Source organism: Biomphalaria glabrata, chromosome 5, assembly GCF_947242115.1.
Source record: "Biomphalaria glabrata chromosome 5, xgBioGlab47.1, whole genome shotgun sequence".
Taxonomy (NCBI): domain Eukaryota; kingdom Metazoa; phylum Mollusca; class Gastropoda; family Planorbidae; genus Biomphalaria; species Biomphalaria glabrata.
The window spans coordinates 25371852-25391402 of record NC_074715.1 but is presented as its reverse complement, the minus strand read 5'-3'; the positions used below and the strand labels follow the sequence as shown (position 1 = coordinate 25391402).

Below are 19551 nucleotides of genomic sequence, written 5' to 3'. Positions count from 1 at the left end.
TTATAATTATCTATTAATACAGTTGATATCAATTCATTTCACTGGTTTTATGTAAAAGCCTTAGAGTTGCTTCTAGTCTCACTCTAGTGTAGCTGAAATAAGTATTTAATTTAATTATGACATTTGCGAAGTCTATGTGGACATAAAAGTAGTCGCTATAGTTTAAATAGATCATTCTTCATACATACAACTAATGATGTAGCTCGAAACTATGTCTATCCCAAATTAATACCGAGCGCTCATTTATTATCGGTTCCCGAAGACAAAAGTGGACATCATGGTCATAGTAATCTATGTATCTTTCTTTACACAAAAGCCTCTATACAATTAATATTTGAGCGTTGTATGTTTTACGGTGGATTTCACAACTTGAAATAATAAAAAAAAAAAAAGATTTGTAGAGATCTGGCAGAAATAAGACCACTGTTCAATGAAACTGGATTTTTTTTAGTTGTGGGGTAAATTTTTAGCGTGTTATTTCCACTGTGACTCCAGTGTAGGCCTACTTTCTTAAATTTTATGCTTGAGAGCCACACGTTAGAACTGAATCACAAATATTCTTATATTTGAACATCTTTTAGTTTAGGCTTAGCTTTCATCTCTTTTTTTTATATCTATATTCGTTTATACGGTTTAAATGCAACTGCAACTTATTTCATTTACATCAGCACTGAGCCTTTGTATTGTATAGCATATGTCTCCTCTACCGGCTTTAAATATAAAAAAAAAACAAAAACAGTTACATTTTAGTTAAAATGCCGGTAACTCATCCGTTGTCTGGTTCCAAGTCCAGAATGTGAAAGGAGGAGGGGCGAGCATATGTTAGGCTACACACTACTCTTCATAAACATCTAGCGGTATACCCATCTAGCTACTGTTATTGAAAATGCGTGGATTTCAGATAAATATAATAAAATAAAATAAAGAATATGTTGCACATATACGAAACCCAATATGATTGGTTTACTTCATAGACTATGGTTTACTTTAATTTTAAAGTAAAATTACATTAAATCAATAAATTAAAAAATAATAATTTAGGTCTGTAAAACATTACAAATAAAAAAAATAATAGTGTCAGCAAAAATATATAAATATAGGCCTATAACCCGTACATATATAGGATAACGGTACCATACATTTGTGACACAAACAAACAAAAAAAAAAAACAAATTAAAAAAATAAAGATTAATTCATTCTCATTATTTATTTTTTATAGCCTTTTAAATATTTTTTTTATTACATAATATAGATCCAGAGTTTTCATATCATTAGCGAATGACTAGATCTATCACGAACTATTAGGCCTACATGATAATAGCCGGTAGTGACCTTGTGACCTGATTACCGTAGCGATAGACAGCGCGGTGCTGCCACTTGCGTAACATTCTTCATGAGGGTCCTGCGATGTAAAGTTTTACCCTAGTTTGAACTAGATCTATCACTATCATCTATGTAATAGTAATAGGACTAATTGCACGTAATCATCTTTTTTGAAGTAATCTGAAGTCTGTATTATATTATAAGATAAGATAAGAATTGATGATTTTTCAAAAGGTTTAGATAACAGTGAGCAAATAGATCTATATAGATGCTATCTTACTAGATCTAGATTTTTCCAAAGTTTTTGACAAAGTTCACCACCATAGACAGTTTGCTTAAAAAAATTAAAATATTTTGGCATTGATGGTCCATTGCCATTGCATCAGTGTATTAAAGATTTTCTGATAGGGAGAGAACAAACTTAAACTGTAATAATAAATGGCTCTAAATCAACACCATTAATAAACTCAGGCGTTACATACCACAGTCTTAGGTCCACTACTATTTTTAATTTACATTAATGATTTACCGAATAGCATTAGTTCAGGAACAAAAGTCAGATTATTCGCAGATGATTGCATAATGAAATAAAAAAAACAACAACACAAGATACAAGAATGAGAATCAAATTGGAGCATGTCTTTCCACCCCGAAAAATGTCAGTTATTAAGAGTAACAAAAAAACTAAAACATATTAATTCCACTTATCTTATTCATGGTAAACCAGTAACGACAGACTAAAAACACAAATACCTAGGTGTTATAATAATAAATGAAAAACTGTCATGGAATCCCCATATTGATGAAACTATAAAAAAATAAAACAAAGCATTAGAGTTTATTAAAAGAAATTTCTATAAAAATCTAATAAAAACATAAAACTAAAATTAAATGTTATTTAACCTTGGTTAGGCCAATAATGGAATATACATCCTCTGTTTGGGACCCCTCAACTCAAGAAAACATTAAAAAACTAATATTCACATTTGACTAGAGTAACACCTTTAGTAAAATCACTAAATTTAGAAAGCCTTCAGGACAGAAGACTCAAAAGTAAAGTAGCAATTATACATAAAACACTGAACCATAATCTTCAAATACAAAAACAAAATTTAATAAAATTCTCAGAAAGACAAAGATAAAGGCACATTCCTCGTCCCATATGCTAGGACAAATTTGTACAAATACTCCTTCTTCCCTAGTGCTATTAGAGCATGGAATGGGTTGCCTGAGCTGACCCGGAAAACCAGTGACTTGACAGAATTTAAGTCATTGGTTAAAATGCATGACTGAATGCATGACTTGTAGGACGTAATCATCTTCTTTTTTGAAGTAATGTCTGTATTATTTAAGATAAGAAGATAAGATAGCAATTTACTTACTATTAAAACTATTGACTATAGTCACACTATAGTGAGTCTATAGTACTTTAAGTACTATAGTCAGCATGGCTATATTAGTGGATCTAGATAAGATTCTATATCTAGTAATCAGTATAAAATCTATATCTAGTAATAGTATCGTGTATTATAATTAATAATCTATATAATAGTCTATGTCTATATAAATATATAATGATTATTAAGTTTAGTTATTAATTAAAGTAAAGATAACTCATGCAACTCTGTTGAGTTTGTTTTATGTTTAACAATAACATGTTTCATTGTTTCTGATGTTCCTTAAGAATTGAAGATAATCTACATCCTAGCCCAAACATCCCGCAGGACGACGAGGGATAGCAGCGGGAAGGGTATGAACCCAGGACCATCAAGATAACAAAACAATAGTCCAGGGCCCATACACCATTTAACAGCAAATACTGATAATCAGCAAAAAAAGGGCAACAAAGATTATGATTACTAAGAAAAATGTCCTGCTTTAGTGTTACTAGTGTTATCGAAAAGGCCTTGGCAACAATTTATCATGCTCATATCTACAGTATTTTAAGTTTGAATATCATTGCCTGGTATGGCAATCTGAACATTAAAAATAAAATTAATAAAATCCTTAATGCTACTGGTAAGGTCATTGGTAAAAAACAAACCCCCCTTTGGACAACCATTTGACAAGAGAAAAACATTCATAAGAAAGCTAAAAATATTTTTAGAAATAAAAAAACACCCTTTGGTTAAGAATTTTGTGATTTTATGATCACAAAGGAGATACAAGACACAGATAGCAAAGACAGACACAAAAACTCCTTTGTTCCCCTGGCAATCAAATTATTAAATGCAATTTAACTGATACAAACATTTATTATGTAACTTTTCAGTGGATCTGGTGTGAATGTATATTTTGTTTTCTTAAGTAATTGTAATAATGTTTTGTTTTTTGTAATGTACAAATTGTTAGTCAAAATTCCTATGGATAATAATTATTATTATTATTATATTAATTATTATTAAATTATCTTTGATGCTTTCTCTAGATCTGCAGGAAATGATTAAATCTACTAGCGCTGAAAACATATTTGATATGCTTTAAATGCCAAAAAAGAAAAAAAAAAGAAATGTTTTGGATGGTCCAGATTTTAGTCTTCTATGGGTCGTTCCTGCCTATGTATTGTCCAGTGGCATCACTTCCAGGGGAAGAAAGGCATGAGATAGGTTCCTTAGCTGGTGATGTTCAAAACTGGGCTATGTTGATACAAAATTATCTTTTGCAGGTAATAAGGTCAGAAATATTTAGATTATTTTCCTTTTTAGCTCTTTTTTTGTGTGTCTGTTATGTATTTATAGCACTTTGAGCCTGGATTATGTTTGTAAACAGCATTTTAAAAATTAAATTAATAATATACAGAAGAATTTTACTTTTGTGTACTATATTTTAGCTTGCCAATGATGGAATTAAAAGAGACATGACCCAGTCATTTTTTGATGAAGCTACTTATCTTTCTGAAAAAAAGAATGGCAGTGAACTTGTGAAGCTTGTCAATGATACCCTCAGTGAATATTTTAGAAAGAAAACATCTGCAGCCATGGTAATGTAAAGAATGTGGAGAATATTATGTTATTAAAAGTAGTTTGTTATTTGCTATGTTAGAGGGTTCACAATGACCTATCAATTATTGGTCTCTGTTATCTTAGGATACAACTGTCTTAACATGATGTACAATCTTCTATTTGAGTCCAGTATAAATCAAATGATAGTCCAATAAAATAGATAACTGAAAAATATAATCAAAAGAATTCACATAATAAATCTAATTGATGATGAATAGGCTCTGTATTTCCTTCCATTCTTTCATAAATACCATCACCTACATAGTTCAGTAGCTTATTTATGTTTCTCTCTGTTCTTCTCCACACATCAGAGTCCAGTTTTTCACACATAAAAAGTTATATTATTATTTTGACCAGTCTGCATGTGGCGGGTGAAGGGGATGTTATTCATTGATTCTAAAATATTAGAGATACAGCAAGATTACAATAGTAACATCAGTTTTTTATTTAATACTTAGTAATGGTCCATTGTGCCGTTGAAACAGAAAGTTCCACTATTCTGAAAATATCGTTAAAAGAGGATGTTTTATGACTGACCAGCTAGTTATACTTGAATAAAAAGTTAAATCCAGACTGTTGTTCACATCACTGATCACCACTAACACCCTTAATAACCCAAAAGTAAAATAATGGAAAACAAAAACACTAGGTTTGGTTGTCAGCAGACCACAATGAATACAAAATGTTTTGCACCATTTTAAATTGTTTGCTCATTAATTCATTGAACTATCATAATTCTTTGTAAAGATTTTTCTTTAAAAGAAATTTTTTATCAAAGGCTCTTGTTGAAAAAGTGAGGCTACTCTATGATGAATATTATTTGGCCAATGATACAACAACTGCACGAACGTTAAACGAGCTGCCAGCAGATTTGTATTATGAATCAGATATTCCTGATAAATTACCAAAAGATTTGATGTTTAGCCCGTAAGTACTTAACTTCTCAAATGCATTTATTTCATAGATGATATTAGCTTACCTCGATCCATTTTTTTACACTATTCGGCATAATGTTATCTTTTTTTTTTTTTATTCTTCTTCTGTCTGTGAGATATACATTTGTTTTTTTTTTAAGCTCTAGCTCATAGCTCAACAAAAATGTTTCTAAATTTCTTACAAACTATGAGATGTGGCAAGTAGATTGATAGACTGATTGCAAGACTGAAACACATAATATAGACATTAGGACTTGCAATTTTTCAGAGCTAAATAAATAAATTTAGACTTGAAGATTATAGGCCTGTGCTTTGGATTGTTGATATAATTGTGAAGATTTGAATCTAATATCATTTCTTCACCACAACAGGTTTTAGTTTGTTCAAAAACTTAAAAAAAAAATGAATAGAACTTTGTTCTATTATTGTCCAAGGTTTCTGACCTCAATTTTAGTTTTACATTAATGACAAGACAGGCAGCAGAGTGCAACAAAAAATATGTCTATTTAAGCCTTTTTACAATGTAGTCACTGCTCCAATGCTGATTGGATGCAATAAGAATCAATTTATCATACCTTTGTTTTAAGATCTTGCTTTTTAAAATTCTTGAGAGATTATTTTTGTGTTTCAATTTTAATTTTTTTTGTGTCTTTTCAGTTACTTTAGACAAAAAGTAAGCAAACTCAATTCAACTGTAAAAATTGCTGATGAAGTACCCCGAGATGATCCTTTTGTTATTGATACTGTCTTGTTTACAAAGAATCTGGAGGAAACATTTTTACAGAATGCTGACAAGGATCCACTATTGAGGTAAAATATTCTTGACTCACCAGGATTCTGAAATTAGAAGCAGCTAATTATTCTCACCACATGATATCCTCATTAACCATTGGCCATGAAAACAGATGGGATTTTGATTATTTGCATCATGTAGTGTTGCCACATTGCCTGGAAACCTGGTAAATGCCAACCTTCAATAGATGTTTTATCTTTTATAAAACAATTTATCACAGCCATAGACACCAAAAACATTAAAAAATCAGGGGCAAAGTCTTAGTTGTGACAAAAATGGCTCTTTTGGATGATAAATATTTCCTTTCCTTTAGGTTATCTTATTGTTCATGAAATTTTTCATGAAGGGTAGTGTTGTAGAAAGTGCTACAACTTTTAGGAAATTAAATATATTTCTAAAATGAATATAAATTCTTTCTTCATTAAACATAGAAAAATATAAAAAACAAATTGACACTGAATATGATCTGTAGAAAAAATATTTTTTTATTTGTGTTTTATTTGAATGTAGACTGTGCTTTTTTAAAGTTATCCTGTTATTCAAATGACAAACCTCAGTAAAAGATTTTTTGGTTCACATAAGTAGCCTGGAATTTTAGACCCTAGAATTATTAAAAACCTGGAGTGTGACAGCCTTAATATGGATTCTGATATGAAAGGGAAAGTTTCCTTTTCACAAAGTTTATATCAACTTGCTCTGTCTGTCTGGTACACATTTTGTACACATTATTTCTGCCATATTTTTGGATAAGATGAAACTTTACACAATTATTCATTGCACCTAACAAAACTTGAATCAATAGAATTGACCAATTATTTTTATCAATTAGTCATAATTAATTAACTTTGTTTATATATAGAATATACACACACAAAATTAATCAGGAAAAAAAAAACAAAAAATTTAAAAACAATGGTTTGTAGCAGTCTCCTTTAAGCTTTGTTTTTTAAAAAAGTATTTTTTATATTTTGCTTGATTCTTTTTCAAATAGAAAATAACAATTTTAAAAAGTAGTAAACATTTAATGTAAGCATACACCATGTGATCAGAATCATTATGCCCTCCTGATGATGCCCTAGCATACATGTGCAGAATTTTGTAGGCAGTATGTAGGATTTGTAATCATTAGGAGCTTGTTGGAATTAATGACATATTAAAAAAACTTAATAGTACAAATTACAAAAATAATTTGACAATTATTAAATACTTCATTAATTTTAGTTAATAGAATGTATTATTGATAAAGAAATGAAGTTAAATTTCAACTCTTCTTAAGAAATATTTATAACAAACCATATTTAAACAGGGTTCGTAGCGCTCCTAAAAACTCCTAAAATCTCCTAAAAAATGAAAAGTCTCCTAAAATCCTAAAATTATCCTAAAAATTGCCGAAAGTCTCCTAAAATTTTGCCCACTCTCCTAAAATTTTTACCCAATAATTTTTTTTAAATATAATTTTGATTATTTCTTGCTAAAAATGTGGGTGGAAAAAACAGCAACAGCGTAACTAGGCTTTCTGATCGCATGACCTTACGGGCTGGCTTTGTTAATGAGCTGACCAGTGACGCGTCTACACCGCCTTTCGACATACTTGTGAAGCGCGACCTCGTGATTGAAGATGCTTAGATGGCCTTGGCCCAAGCAAGCATTTCACCTGGCAGTATTTTTCTGAAGTCAGCATAGAAATGTTTGTTTCCATTTATTGTTACCACTAAAGACGCGCTAGATCTAGTCTATAGTGACTATTGTCTATAATTAGATCGATTACCAGACTAATTTGTAGGCTACACCCCTCCGGGCTCTCCCTCACCTAAAATCTTCTTGTTGTAAGTGTAAGACTAGTAAGAGTGACTTCGCGTGAAAAGTCGGTAAATCTTCTAGATCTAGCTAGTATCTAGTAACTGTAATAGTATCTAGATTTAGATTTAGACCTAAGTTAGATCTAGTGAAGATAATTCGCACCTAACCTGAAAACTCCGTGAATTTTAGTCAATTTAATGATCTCGATACATCTAATGTCTAGATTACTCTAGAAATACACTAGATTCTAGATTTACGCCAGATAATTAGCACAAAGAAGTGAAAAGCCCGCAAATTTAGTGACTTATTAGATCTAGACTCTAGACCTACGGTATATCCAGTGAAGATAATTCGCATACTGCCGCGAAAAGTCCGCAAATTTTAGTGACTTAGATCTAGACTCTAGATCTACGGTATATTCAGTGAAGATAATTCGCTCACAGCCGCGAATTTTAGTGACTTATATCTAGACTCTAGATTTACTCTAAATCACTAAAATCTAGTGAAGATAATTCTCACACAGCCGTGAAAAGTCCGCAAAATTTAGTGACTTAAAGTCCGCTAATTTTAGCGAATTAGCGTTAGAGTCTAGATCTTCTGTAAATTTAGTGAAGATAATATTCACACAGCAGTGAAAAGTCCGCGAATTTTCGTGACTTTGATCTAGAGTCAGACTCTAGATTTACGCTAAATCACTTGAATATATATAGTGAAGATATTTCTCTCACAGCCCTGAATTTCAATGACTTAGATCAAGAGTCTAGATCTACTGTAGATTTAACGAAAATATTTCGCATACAGCTGTGAAAAGTCCGTAAAAATTATTTCACTCGTAAAAGCCAGGGAAACTATATGGTTGAAAAAGATTCTGCTAGGAAGAAAAACGCGAATAGGTCTACTCCCCCCCCCCTTTTTCCAATCCAAAAAGCCATTTTTTAGTAAGCAAATGTCAACATTCAAATAGGCCAATATTGCCCTATATATTACTGGCTCTGTTTATGAAAAGGATTTAAGTTAACTAATAGAAGAATAAAACATTACCTCAAATGCACACCATGACTCTAGTATCTATAAGATACACATAGGAACTAAAAATGTACATTTCCATTACAGAGAATATACATCATGAATAAGGCATCTCTAAGAATGTTTCTTATTTGTAATGTTTTTAAATAAATCTTTGAAAAAAAAATGGTTGTATGAGGTTTTGGGATGACAGTCAAGTTGTTACTACATTAAAAGATAACTTTCATTACATTTTCTGTGGACATACCACAGCTGATAACATTGTTTCTGTGGCATATTGGCAAGATATTTATTATTTTTAAAATCAAATAACAATAATTGATTTGATAAATGCTTAGTTTTGTGTATGCTTTACTTTGTATCACACAAACGAATAGGAAACACACACACACATTTCATCCTTAAAAAAACTCCTAAAATCTCCTAAAATTTTGTCATGGAAAAGTGCTACTAACCCTGTTTAAATTCTAAAGCATATGAGTTGATAAATTATAATAAAGCATATGAGTTGATAAATTATTGATCAGCAACTCATTCCATATTTTTGTTTGTGTAGGTGGCAGTACTTTGGTTCTGTAACTGGAGTAACACGTTTGTTTCCTGGTCGAGAGTGGTCTACAAATTTTGCTGGGTTTTATGATGATTATGACCCAAGGGTACGACCTTGGTACATCCAAGCAACAAGTGGCCCTAAAGATGTTATCATTATACTTGACTGCAGGTAACTCCATGGTTGATAGTCTTTATTGCATTGTTCATTTTTTAAATATTTTAAAAATATTTTTTTTCTTTTAGTTTTGCTTGTATTTTAAAATTATGGTTAAATTTATGTATTTTCTTTGTTTTGAACAGCTTGTCAATGAAGGGTGAAAAGTTTTCCATTGCTAAGGCTGTTGCTAAGACTGTAATAAATACACTGACTAAACAAGATTATGTTAACGTTATTTGTGCCAGAAACAGCCATTGGAATGAAGTTGGCAAGTAAGTCTTGAGATATTTTCATAATTCACACATATGTTTAACTTTCTAGATAATAATTGAATAGGACACAATAGGAACCAATTCTAACCATTGCAGGTATTCATTTACTCAAAGAGTACTGTCAGGGTTTGTTTTTAAGCCTTGTAAAATGAATATCATTGCAATGACTTGAAAACTCATTTAATGTACAGATAAATTGTTTACTACACTGGGTATTTACAGTTTATGTAGACGATGATAATGACTAATTAAAAAAACTAATGGTGATGTCAGCAAATCTTAATAAATAACAAAGATTGTTACAACCAATTCACATCTTGCGATTTAACCATCCAATCATACTACAACTCTAAGACTAATAAGTATCCTCCATCAACCACAATTGAGCTCACAGTAACACAACTCCAACACTGGCAATAGGTAATAAAAAAAACAACACTGGTACCCCTAAACAGGGGTCCAAAAATCCTACAGAAATATTAAGTCCAAGAAAATAGTACTAAAGCTGCCCACTCGTTTCACAAAATTAAGAATCTTGTACGAAACAAACACATGTTTGTTTCAACCAACTTTAGAGGGTGAACTGTCTCATGAACAAAGAATGTCCACTAAACATCACTGTACTATGAGGTAGTGAACTAATCGAAATAAAAATACAAGGCGCTTAAAGTCCAAGGTTACGAGTAGAGAAAAAACAATTAGAGTAGAGAGAAAGAAAACTTGACTGTCCAAACTTCTCATGAGAGGTACTAGCTTGGTAGAAGAGAGGTAAAGCTGTTATTGAGTGACTATGTCACATGACCTCCAACTGCCTTACTGTTTAGTTTCTTTATTCATTGCAACTCAGGCTTTTAGGGAAGGGAAGTGTAGAGAAAAAAATCTATGACAGGAGCAGAATAAAGTTGTTGTTTTTTTTTTGTTAAATAAATCTTGACATCTATTGGTAATAGACTGGTTACATTCAAGATCAAGTCATTATTTAAGATTGGAATTAATGTGTGTGTATGAAGGTAAACCTAATGCATTTATCATTAAGTTGTTTCAAATAAAAATTACACTTGACAACTTTTAAATCTTTCAATATACTTATAGGCCTACTTCTAAAGAGATAATCTGAAAACTTGAACTTGTTTATTTAGTATTAGTTGAACTAAAACAAGCATTGTCACAAGGTTATGATTATTTTAATTTGTAATTACTTAAACAGTTATTTCATTGTATTGAGTTTAAAAGCAGTAGTTAGTGAGAGTAGGGACTCCCACATAATACCATGGACTTTTTAAAGCTACTCCAGGGCTGAAAGTGTATGATGTCATAATGCTGCAGTGCTATATCATAAGCTTATTTCTTTCTACAGGTGGCATTATTATGATACTCAAGTTTTGAGCTGTCAGGAACAGAGGATGGTACAGGGAACCAATGCTTTTAGAAAGGATCTGATTGAAAAAATTGAGAAACTGAAAGCAGGAGGAACCACTGAATTAGAGTAATTAAATAAAAGAGAAATTGTGTCTCGTGATTATGATAAAACCAATCACTTAGTAAAAAAAAAAAAAAAAAGCACTGATATAATTTTCTTTGAGCTTTTTCCATTCTAGTCATTATTTTTTAATAAAAAAATAAGGTCATTCATGGCCAAGTTATGACAGTTTTTATGTAGTACAATGTAATTGAAATTATTCAGTCTTTTTTAAAGATTTTTTTTTTACTAATTTATTTTTCTCTTTGTAGCTGGTTTTGTCAGACTGCTTCACATTTATTAAAACTGCCACAAACTTTTTATTTATGATTTTATCAAGTTCTTGTTATATTGTAATTTTATAGGAAAGGATTTGACAGAGCATTCAGTCTTCTGCGAAGTGTTCCAAGGACTGGCTGCCAGTCTATTATTGTTTTTGCTACAGATGGTAAAGATACTGATGGTGAAGATGTTAGATGTGGTCCTGGTATGTAGACTCTTAGTTTTTAAAAATCTTATTAGATTGACTTTTTTTTTTAGAGACAGTTTATACACAAGATAAAATTTTTATTTCTTTGTTATTTCTTATACACATTTTGTAGAAACATTTAAAAATTTTATTGATAGAATATTCATCTATGCATGCTCACAGGTTACTATACAAGAAGTGGATATGTGCCAGGACCAATCTGCAAATACAATTTTACTTCTGTTTATAATGTTGCTATGGAAAAAAATAAATATTTGTTACCAAATGTAAGTATAAAGAAAAATACATTTACAAAACTGTAGACAAAATATATGAATATTTGGCGGAGATAATTTTTGTTACTGGAATTATTTTTTTTCTTTACTTCTTATTAATTCATGTGAAATAGTTCAAAACAGTGATGTCCAAACTTCAGTCTGCGAGCCATATCCAGCACTCAAAACCTCTGTCCATCAATTATAATGAAGTGATAGAGGATTGGTTCCATTGGACCTAATGATTCTAGGGGTGATATGGCCTGTGTTGTAAATGAATAATTCCCACACGTCAGAACAGTTTGGGCAGCACTAGTTTCAAATATTCTTCCTAAATCAACCAGCTTGTTGTTTGTACTTAAAGTAAGGTTTTCTTTTAGTTTCAAATATTCTTCCTAAATCAACCAGCTTGTTGTTTGTACTTAAAGTAAGGTTTTCTTTTAGTTTGAAATATTCTTCCTAAATCAACCAGCTTGTTGTTTGTACTTAAAGTAAGGTTTTCTTTTAGTTTGAAATATTCTTCCTAAATCAACCAACTTGTTGTTTGTACTTAAAGTAAGGTTTTCTTTTAGTTTCAAATATTCTTCCTAAATCAACCAGCTTGTTGTTTGTACTTAAAGTAAGGTTTTCTTTTAGTTTCAAATATTCTTCCTAAATCAACCAACTTGTTGTTTGTACTTAAAGTAAGGTTTTCTTTTAGTTTCAAATATTCTTCCTAAATCAACCAGCTTGTTGTTTGTACTTAAAGTAAGGTTTTCTTTTAGTTTGAAATATTCTTCCTAAATCAACCAACTTGTTGTTTGTACTTAAAGTAAGGTTTTCTTTTAGTTTGAAATATTCTTCCTAAATCAACCAACTTGTTGTTTGTACTTAAAGTAAGGTTTTCTTTTAGTTTCAAATATTCTTCCTAAATCAACCAGCTTGTTGTTTGTACTTAAAGTAAGGTTTTCTTTTAGTTTCAAATATTCTTCCTAAATCAACCAACTTGTTGTTTGTACTTAAAGTAAGGTTTTCTTTTAGTTTCAAATATTCTTCCTAAATCAACCAACTTGTTGTTTGTACTTAAAGTAAGGTTTTCTTTTAGTTTCAAATATTCTTCCTAAATCAACCAGCTTGTTGTTTGTACTTAAAGTAAGGTTTTCTTTTAGTTTGAAATATTCTTCCTAAATCAACCAACTTGTTGTTTGTACTTAAAGTAAGGTTTTCTTTTAGTTTCAAATATTCTTCCTAAATCAACCAACTTGTTGTTTGTACTTAAAGTAAGGTTTTCTTTTAGTTTCAAATATTCTTCCTAAATCAACCAGCTTGTTGTTTGTACTTAAAGTAAGGTTTTCTTTTAGTTTGAAATATTCTTCCTAAATCAACCAACTTGTTGTTTGTACTTAAAGTAAGGTTTTCTTTTAGTTTCAAATATTCTTCCTAAATCAACCAACTTGTTGTTTGTACTTAAAGTAAGGTTTTCTTTTAGTTTCAAATATTCTTCCTAAATCAACCAGCTTGTTGTTTGTACTTAAAGTAAGGTTTTCTTTTAGTTTGAAATATTCTTCCTAAATCAACCAGCTTGTTGTTTGTACTTAAAGTAAGGTTTTCTTTTAGTTTCAAATATTCTTCCTAAATCAACCAACTTGTTGTTTGTATTTAAAGTAGGGGTGCACCGGATAGTACTTTTTGATATCCGGCCGGAGCCGGATATAACCGGATAGTACAATTAGATATTCGGCCGGAGCCGGAGCCGGATACCTTCATGACTCAAACAGCTCGTTTTACTGAAGTTTTTGCAAATCTTCTATATAACATACCTATATTCATATTATTTTGTTATTTACTTTCTTACTTTAAACTCTATCACTGATTGATAAATTAAAATGAACAGCATTTTTTTTTACAGATATGCTTATCATAAACTAATCTTTGTAACATGAGATGGTGTGTGCGTATGTATTGTAAGGTAGAATGTGGGATAACTCATGCAGAATATATAAACATATATATGTAACTAATGTAAATCTTTCAAAGGTAAAGTTCACTCTTGGTTTTATAGCGTAAATCTTTCTTAAGTACAATCTAAGTTGTATAGTGGGTAGATGTTTGTGTTCATGTATTTGACACCATCAACTTGTCATTAGGCTCGTGTTTTAAAGGCCACAAACCGCTTCTGGTTTGTATCTAATACAGATAATGGCTTAGTAAATATCTTAAGTACAGCAAATTTGCAGCCGTATGATGGCCATTAAATTTTGTACAATGCAAAACATAGCTGCTTCGGTCAAATGACTCATTCAACCAATGGGCAGTTAAACCAAAATATGATTCGGTGGTATTATCAGCTGTCCAAGTGACCGTTGAGAAAGCGGTGCTTTTAGCATCAGATAGCATTTCACGAAGCTTTGAGGAAATATTGTCGTAGATATCTGGAATAACACGTTCTGTAAAATATTTGCGACTAGGCACAGTGTATCTTTTCTCCAGTACTTTGAAAAGTCCAATAAATCCAGGCTTCTCAACTACTTGGTAAGGTTCCATGTCAGTTGCAATCATCTTTGCTATGGCCAAGTGAATGCGTTTAGCATTATCACTATTAATATCCCACAATTTAGCTTTGTCTAAGACCTCTTTAATCCCTGGTTGCTGCTTGTGTGTGAGGCTTGACGAATCACTGGAGCTCGTAGACGTACTGGCACAGGCAGTGATATTACTTGATGCTGATTTCAATGCAGTCATTTCGTTGAATAAGTCTGGGTGTTTCGAGCGTAGATGACTAATCATAGTGGTGGTTGAGAAGTCTTTAGGTTTGCCTGGTTTACCACGTGACATTACTATTTTACAAGCATTGCAAACTACTTTAAAGTTGTCCATTGTTTTGACATTAAAGTAACGCCATATAAGTGATGACTTTTTATCAGCCATTATTATTACTATTTAATTTACTAAATGCCCTTGCAAAGCTACTTTTATACCCGTGGCTTGTGTAACAAAATACTTGTAGGGGTGTGTCCTGTAGTTCAGCGCCCTAATTGACATTTCTCTTCAAGTAAACAAACTTAGTGTCACCATCTAGTGACCTCTAGACAGTGTCAATATGTCTTAACAATTTGGTTTGTGGTCCAGACCCTTGATTGACAATCTCATAATAAACAAACTCATACCAGATTAACCTTATAGAGATTTGGCTTGTAGTCCCGCCCCTAATAAAAATTCTACTCCAAGTAAACAAACTCAGTTCCCTCATAAGATGTGACCTCTAGAAAGTGTCAACACGTTGACATCTGGCTTAATGTGGTCAGCTGCCTATCCGTGAACTCAATTTTATGGACTAAACAAACAAAAGGAGGTGGGGGTGCTCATCTCTACCTCTGGAGATATACCCGCACATCTAGACAGATTATCAGCGTGACGTAGTTAAGAAATATTACGTGTTTACAAGACCACTCAAAGGTCAAGACAAGCTTTTAAAATGTGCCAGACATCGCTGCTACGTATGTAATACGAATTTATAATGTAAAGTCTAGTCCACCCCCCCCCCCCCCCCCCAATAACAAACCTAGTTCCCTCGTGTGACCTCTAGAGAGTGCTTACGTCCATCGTATCTGACTTGGGGTCACCTGTCAATCAATGAACTCAATGTGATGGGCTAAACAAATAAAAGGGGAAGGGAGTTGTTCATCTAGAAATATACCTGGTTACATTAGAGGTGTGGCTCTTGTAGTCCAGCCCCTACTCCCCCTAATAAAGATTAACTACTAAGTAAACAAACTCAGTTCCCTCGAAAGGTGTGACCACTAGAGAGTGTCAATACGCTGACATTAAACCTACGTCCATCGTATTTAACTTGTGGTTACCCACCCATAAAAAACTCAATGTGATGGACTAAACAAATAAAAGGGGGTGGGAGTTGTTCATCTCTACCTCTGGAGATATACCCGCACAGCTAGACAGACGTCTGGTCAGCATGACGTAGTCAAGGAATGTAGCATTTTAACATGTTAACTAACTTACTCAAAGGTCAAGACAAATTGAAAAAAGTGCCAGCCATTGCTGCTCTGTATGTAAAGCGCATTTATGATGTAAAGTTTCATCTTTATTCATATTAAGTTATTAACACGCCTTGTCTTTATAATAAACGAAGTTTGGTGCATATTCATAATGGCTCTATTTTAAAGCTCATTATTTTGTTTTCATATAAGCATTAATACATTCTATAACAGACAGTAATGGAACGAGGTCCACTTTATGCATATTAAATAGGTGTATTTTTTACTATCCGGTAGTGATATCCGACCGGAGCCGAATAGCACCGGATAGTAAAAAATGCCGGATATTCGGCAGAAGCCGGAGCCGGAGGGACTATCCGGTGCACCCCTAATTTAAAGTAAGGTTTTCTTTTAGTTTCAAATATTCTTCCTAAATCAACCAGCTTGTTGTTTGTACTTAAAGTAAGGTTTTCTTTTAGTTTCAAATATTCTTCCTAAATCAACCAGCTTGTTGTTTGTACTTAAAGTAAGGTTTTCTTTTAGTTTGAAATATTCTTCCTAAATCAACCAACTTGTTGTTTGTACTTAAAGTAAGGTTTTCTTTTAGTTTCAAATATTCTTCCTAAATCAACCAGCTTGTTGTTTGTACTTAAAGTAAGGTTTTCTTTTAGTTTCAAATATTCTTCCTAAATCAACCAACTTGTTGTTTGTACTTAAAGTAAGGTTTTCTTTTAGTTTCAAATATTCTTCCTAAATCAACCAGCTTGTTGTTTGTACTTAAAGTAAGGTTTTCTTTTAGTTTGAAATATTCTTCCTAAATCAACCAACTTGTTGTTTGTACTTAAAGTAAGGTTTTCTTTTAGTTTGAAATATTCTTCCTAAATCAACCAACTTGTTGTTTGTACTTAAAGTAAGGTTTTCTTTTAGTTTCAAATATTCTTCCTAAATCAACCAGCTTGTTGTTTGTACTTAAAGTAAGGTTTTCTTTTAGTTTCAAATATTCTTCCTAAATCAACCAACTTGTTGTTTGTACTTAAAGTAAGGTTTTCTTTTAGTTTCAAATATTCTTCCTAAATCAACCAACTTGTTGTTTGTACTTAAAGTAAGGTTTTCTTTTAGTTTCAAATATTCTTCCTAAATCAACCAGCTTGTTGTTTGTACTTAAAGTAAGGTTTTCTTTTAGTTTGAAATATTCTTCCTAAATCAACCAACTTGTTGTTTGTACTTAAAGTAAGGTTTTCTTTTAGTTTCAAATATTCTTCCTAAATCAACCAACTTGTTGTTTGTACTTAAAGTAAGGTTTTCTTTTAGTTTCAAATATTCTTCCTAAATCAACCAGCTTGTTGTTTGTACTTAAAGTAAGGTTTTCTTTTAGTTTCAAATATTCTTCCTAAATCAACCAACTTGTTGTTTGTACTTAAAGTAAGGTTTTCTTTTAGTTTCAAATATTCTTCCTAAATCAACCAACTTGTTGTTTGTACTTAAAGTAAGGTTTTCTTTTAGTTTCAAATATTCTTCCTAAATCAACCAGCTTGTTGTTTGTACTTAAAGTAAGGTTTTCTTTTAGTTTGAAATATTCTTCCTAAATCAACCAGCTTGTTGTTTGTACTTAAAGTAAGGTTTTCTTTTAGTTTCAAATATTCTTCCTAAATCAACCAACTTGTTGTTTGTATTTAAAGTAGGGGTGCACCGGATAGTACTTTTTGATATCCGGCCGGAGCCGGATATAACCGGATAGTACAATTAGATATTCGGCCGGAGCCGGAGCCGGATACCTTCATGACTCAAACAGCTCGTTTTACTGAAGTTTTTGCAAATCTTCTATATAACATACCTATATTCATATTATTTTGTTATTTACTTTCTTACTTTAAACTCTATCACTGATTGATAAATTAAAATGAACAGCATTTTTTTTTACAGATATGCTTATCATAAACTAATCTTTGTAACATGAGATGGTGTGTGCGTATGTATTGTAAGGTAGAATGTGGGATAACTCATGCAGAATATATAAACATATATATGTAACTAATGTAAATCTTTCAAAGGTAAAGTTCACTCTTGGTTTTATAGCGTAAATCTTTCTTAAGTACAATCTAAGTTGTATAGTGGGTAGATGTTTGTGTTCATGTATTTGACACCATCAACTTGTCATTAGGCTCGTGTTTTAAAGGCCACAAACCGCTTCTGGTTTGTATCTAATACAGATAATGGCTTAGTAAATATCTTAAGTACAGCAAATTTGCAGCCGTATGATGGCCATTAAATTTTGTACAATGCAAAACATAGCTGCTTCGGTCAAATGACTCATTCAACCAATGGGCAGTTAAACCAAAATATGATTCGGTGGTATTATCAGCTGTCCAAGTGACCGTTGAGAAAGCGGTGCTTTTAGCATCAGATAGCATTTCACGAAGCTTTGAGGAAATATTGTCGTAGATATCTGGAATAACACGTTCTGTAAAATATTTGCGACTAGGCACAGTGTATCTTTTCTCCAGTACTTTGAAAAGTCCAATAAATCCAGGCTTCTCAACTACTTGGTAAGGTTCCATGTCAGTTGCAATCATCTTTGCTATGGCCAAGTGAATGCGTTTAGCATTATCACTATTAATATCCCACAATTTAGCTTTGTCTAAGACCTCTTTAATCCCTGGTTGCTGCTTGTGTGTGAGGCTTGACGAATCACTGGAGCTCGTAGACGTACTGGCACAGGCAGTGATATTACTTGATGCTGATTTCAATGCAGTCATTTCGTTGAATAAGTCTGGGTGTTTCGAGCGTAGATGACTAATCATAGTGGTGGTTGAGAAGTCTTTAGGTTTGCCTGGTTTACCACGTGACATTACTATTTTACAAGCATTGCAAACTACTTTAAAGTTGTCCATTGTTTTGACATTAAAGTAACGCCATATAAGTGATGACTTTTTATCAGCCATTATTATTACTATTTAATTTACTAAATGCCCTTGCAAAGCTACTTTTATACCCGTGGCTTGTGTAACAAAATACTTGTAGGGGTGTGTCCTGTAGTTCAGCGCCCTAATTGACATTTCTCTTCAAGTAAACAAACTTAGTGTCACCATCTAGTGACCTCTAGACAGTGTCAATATGTCTTAACAATTTGGTTTGTGGTCCAGACCCTTGATTGACAATCTCATAATAAACAAACTCATACCAGATTAACCTTATAGAGATTTGGCTTGTAGTCCCGCCCCTAATAAAAATTCTACTCCAAGTAAACAAACTCAGTTCCCTCATAAGATGTGACCTCTAGAAAGTGTCAACACGTTGACATCTGGCTTAATGTGGTCAGCTGCCTATCCGTGAACTCAATTTTATGGACTAAACAAACAAAAGGAGGTGGGGGTGCTCATCTCTACCTCTGGAGATATACCCGCACATCTAGACAGATTATCAGCGTGACGTAGTTAAGAAATATTACGTGTTTACAAGACCACTCAAAGGTCAAGACAAGCTTTTAAAATGTGCCAGACATCGCTGCTACGTATG

The 19551-nt window shown here is 32.2% G+C and overlaps 1 protein-coding gene across 6 annotated transcripts in view; it reads left to right on the top strand.

Annotated features, from left to right (window-relative positions):
* LOC106065960 (voltage-dependent calcium channel subunit alpha-2/delta-3-like) overlaps positions 1 to 19551 on the top strand; it is a 49558-nt gene that overhangs the window by 6921 nt on the left and 23086 nt on the right. For 3 of the 6 annotated variants that reach the window (XM_056028717.1, XM_056028722.1, XM_056028721.1), the window contains exons 2-10: positions 3753 to 3989; positions 4155 to 4304; positions 5105 to 5253; positions 5919 to 6071; positions 9437 to 9601; positions 9733 to 9861; positions 11219 to 11347; positions 11686 to 11807; positions 11973 to 12076. In XM_056028717.1, the coding sequence (XP_055884692.1) occupies positions 3834 to 3989; positions 4155 to 4304; positions 5105 to 5253; positions 5919 to 6071; positions 9437 to 9601; positions 9733 to 9861; positions 11219 to 11347; positions 11686 to 11807; positions 11973 to 12076 (1257 nt within the window). In that variant the 5' untranslated portion in view covers positions 3753 to 3833. Of the gene's footprint in view, positions 1 to 35; positions 1571 to 3752; positions 3990 to 4154; positions 4305 to 5104; positions 5254 to 5918; positions 6072 to 9436; positions 9602 to 9732; positions 9862 to 11218; positions 11348 to 11685; positions 11808 to 11972; positions 12077 to 19551 lie in introns of those variants that run through there. The other 3 variants (XM_056028718.1, XM_056028720.1, XM_056028719.1) reach the window with 3 other exon arrangements.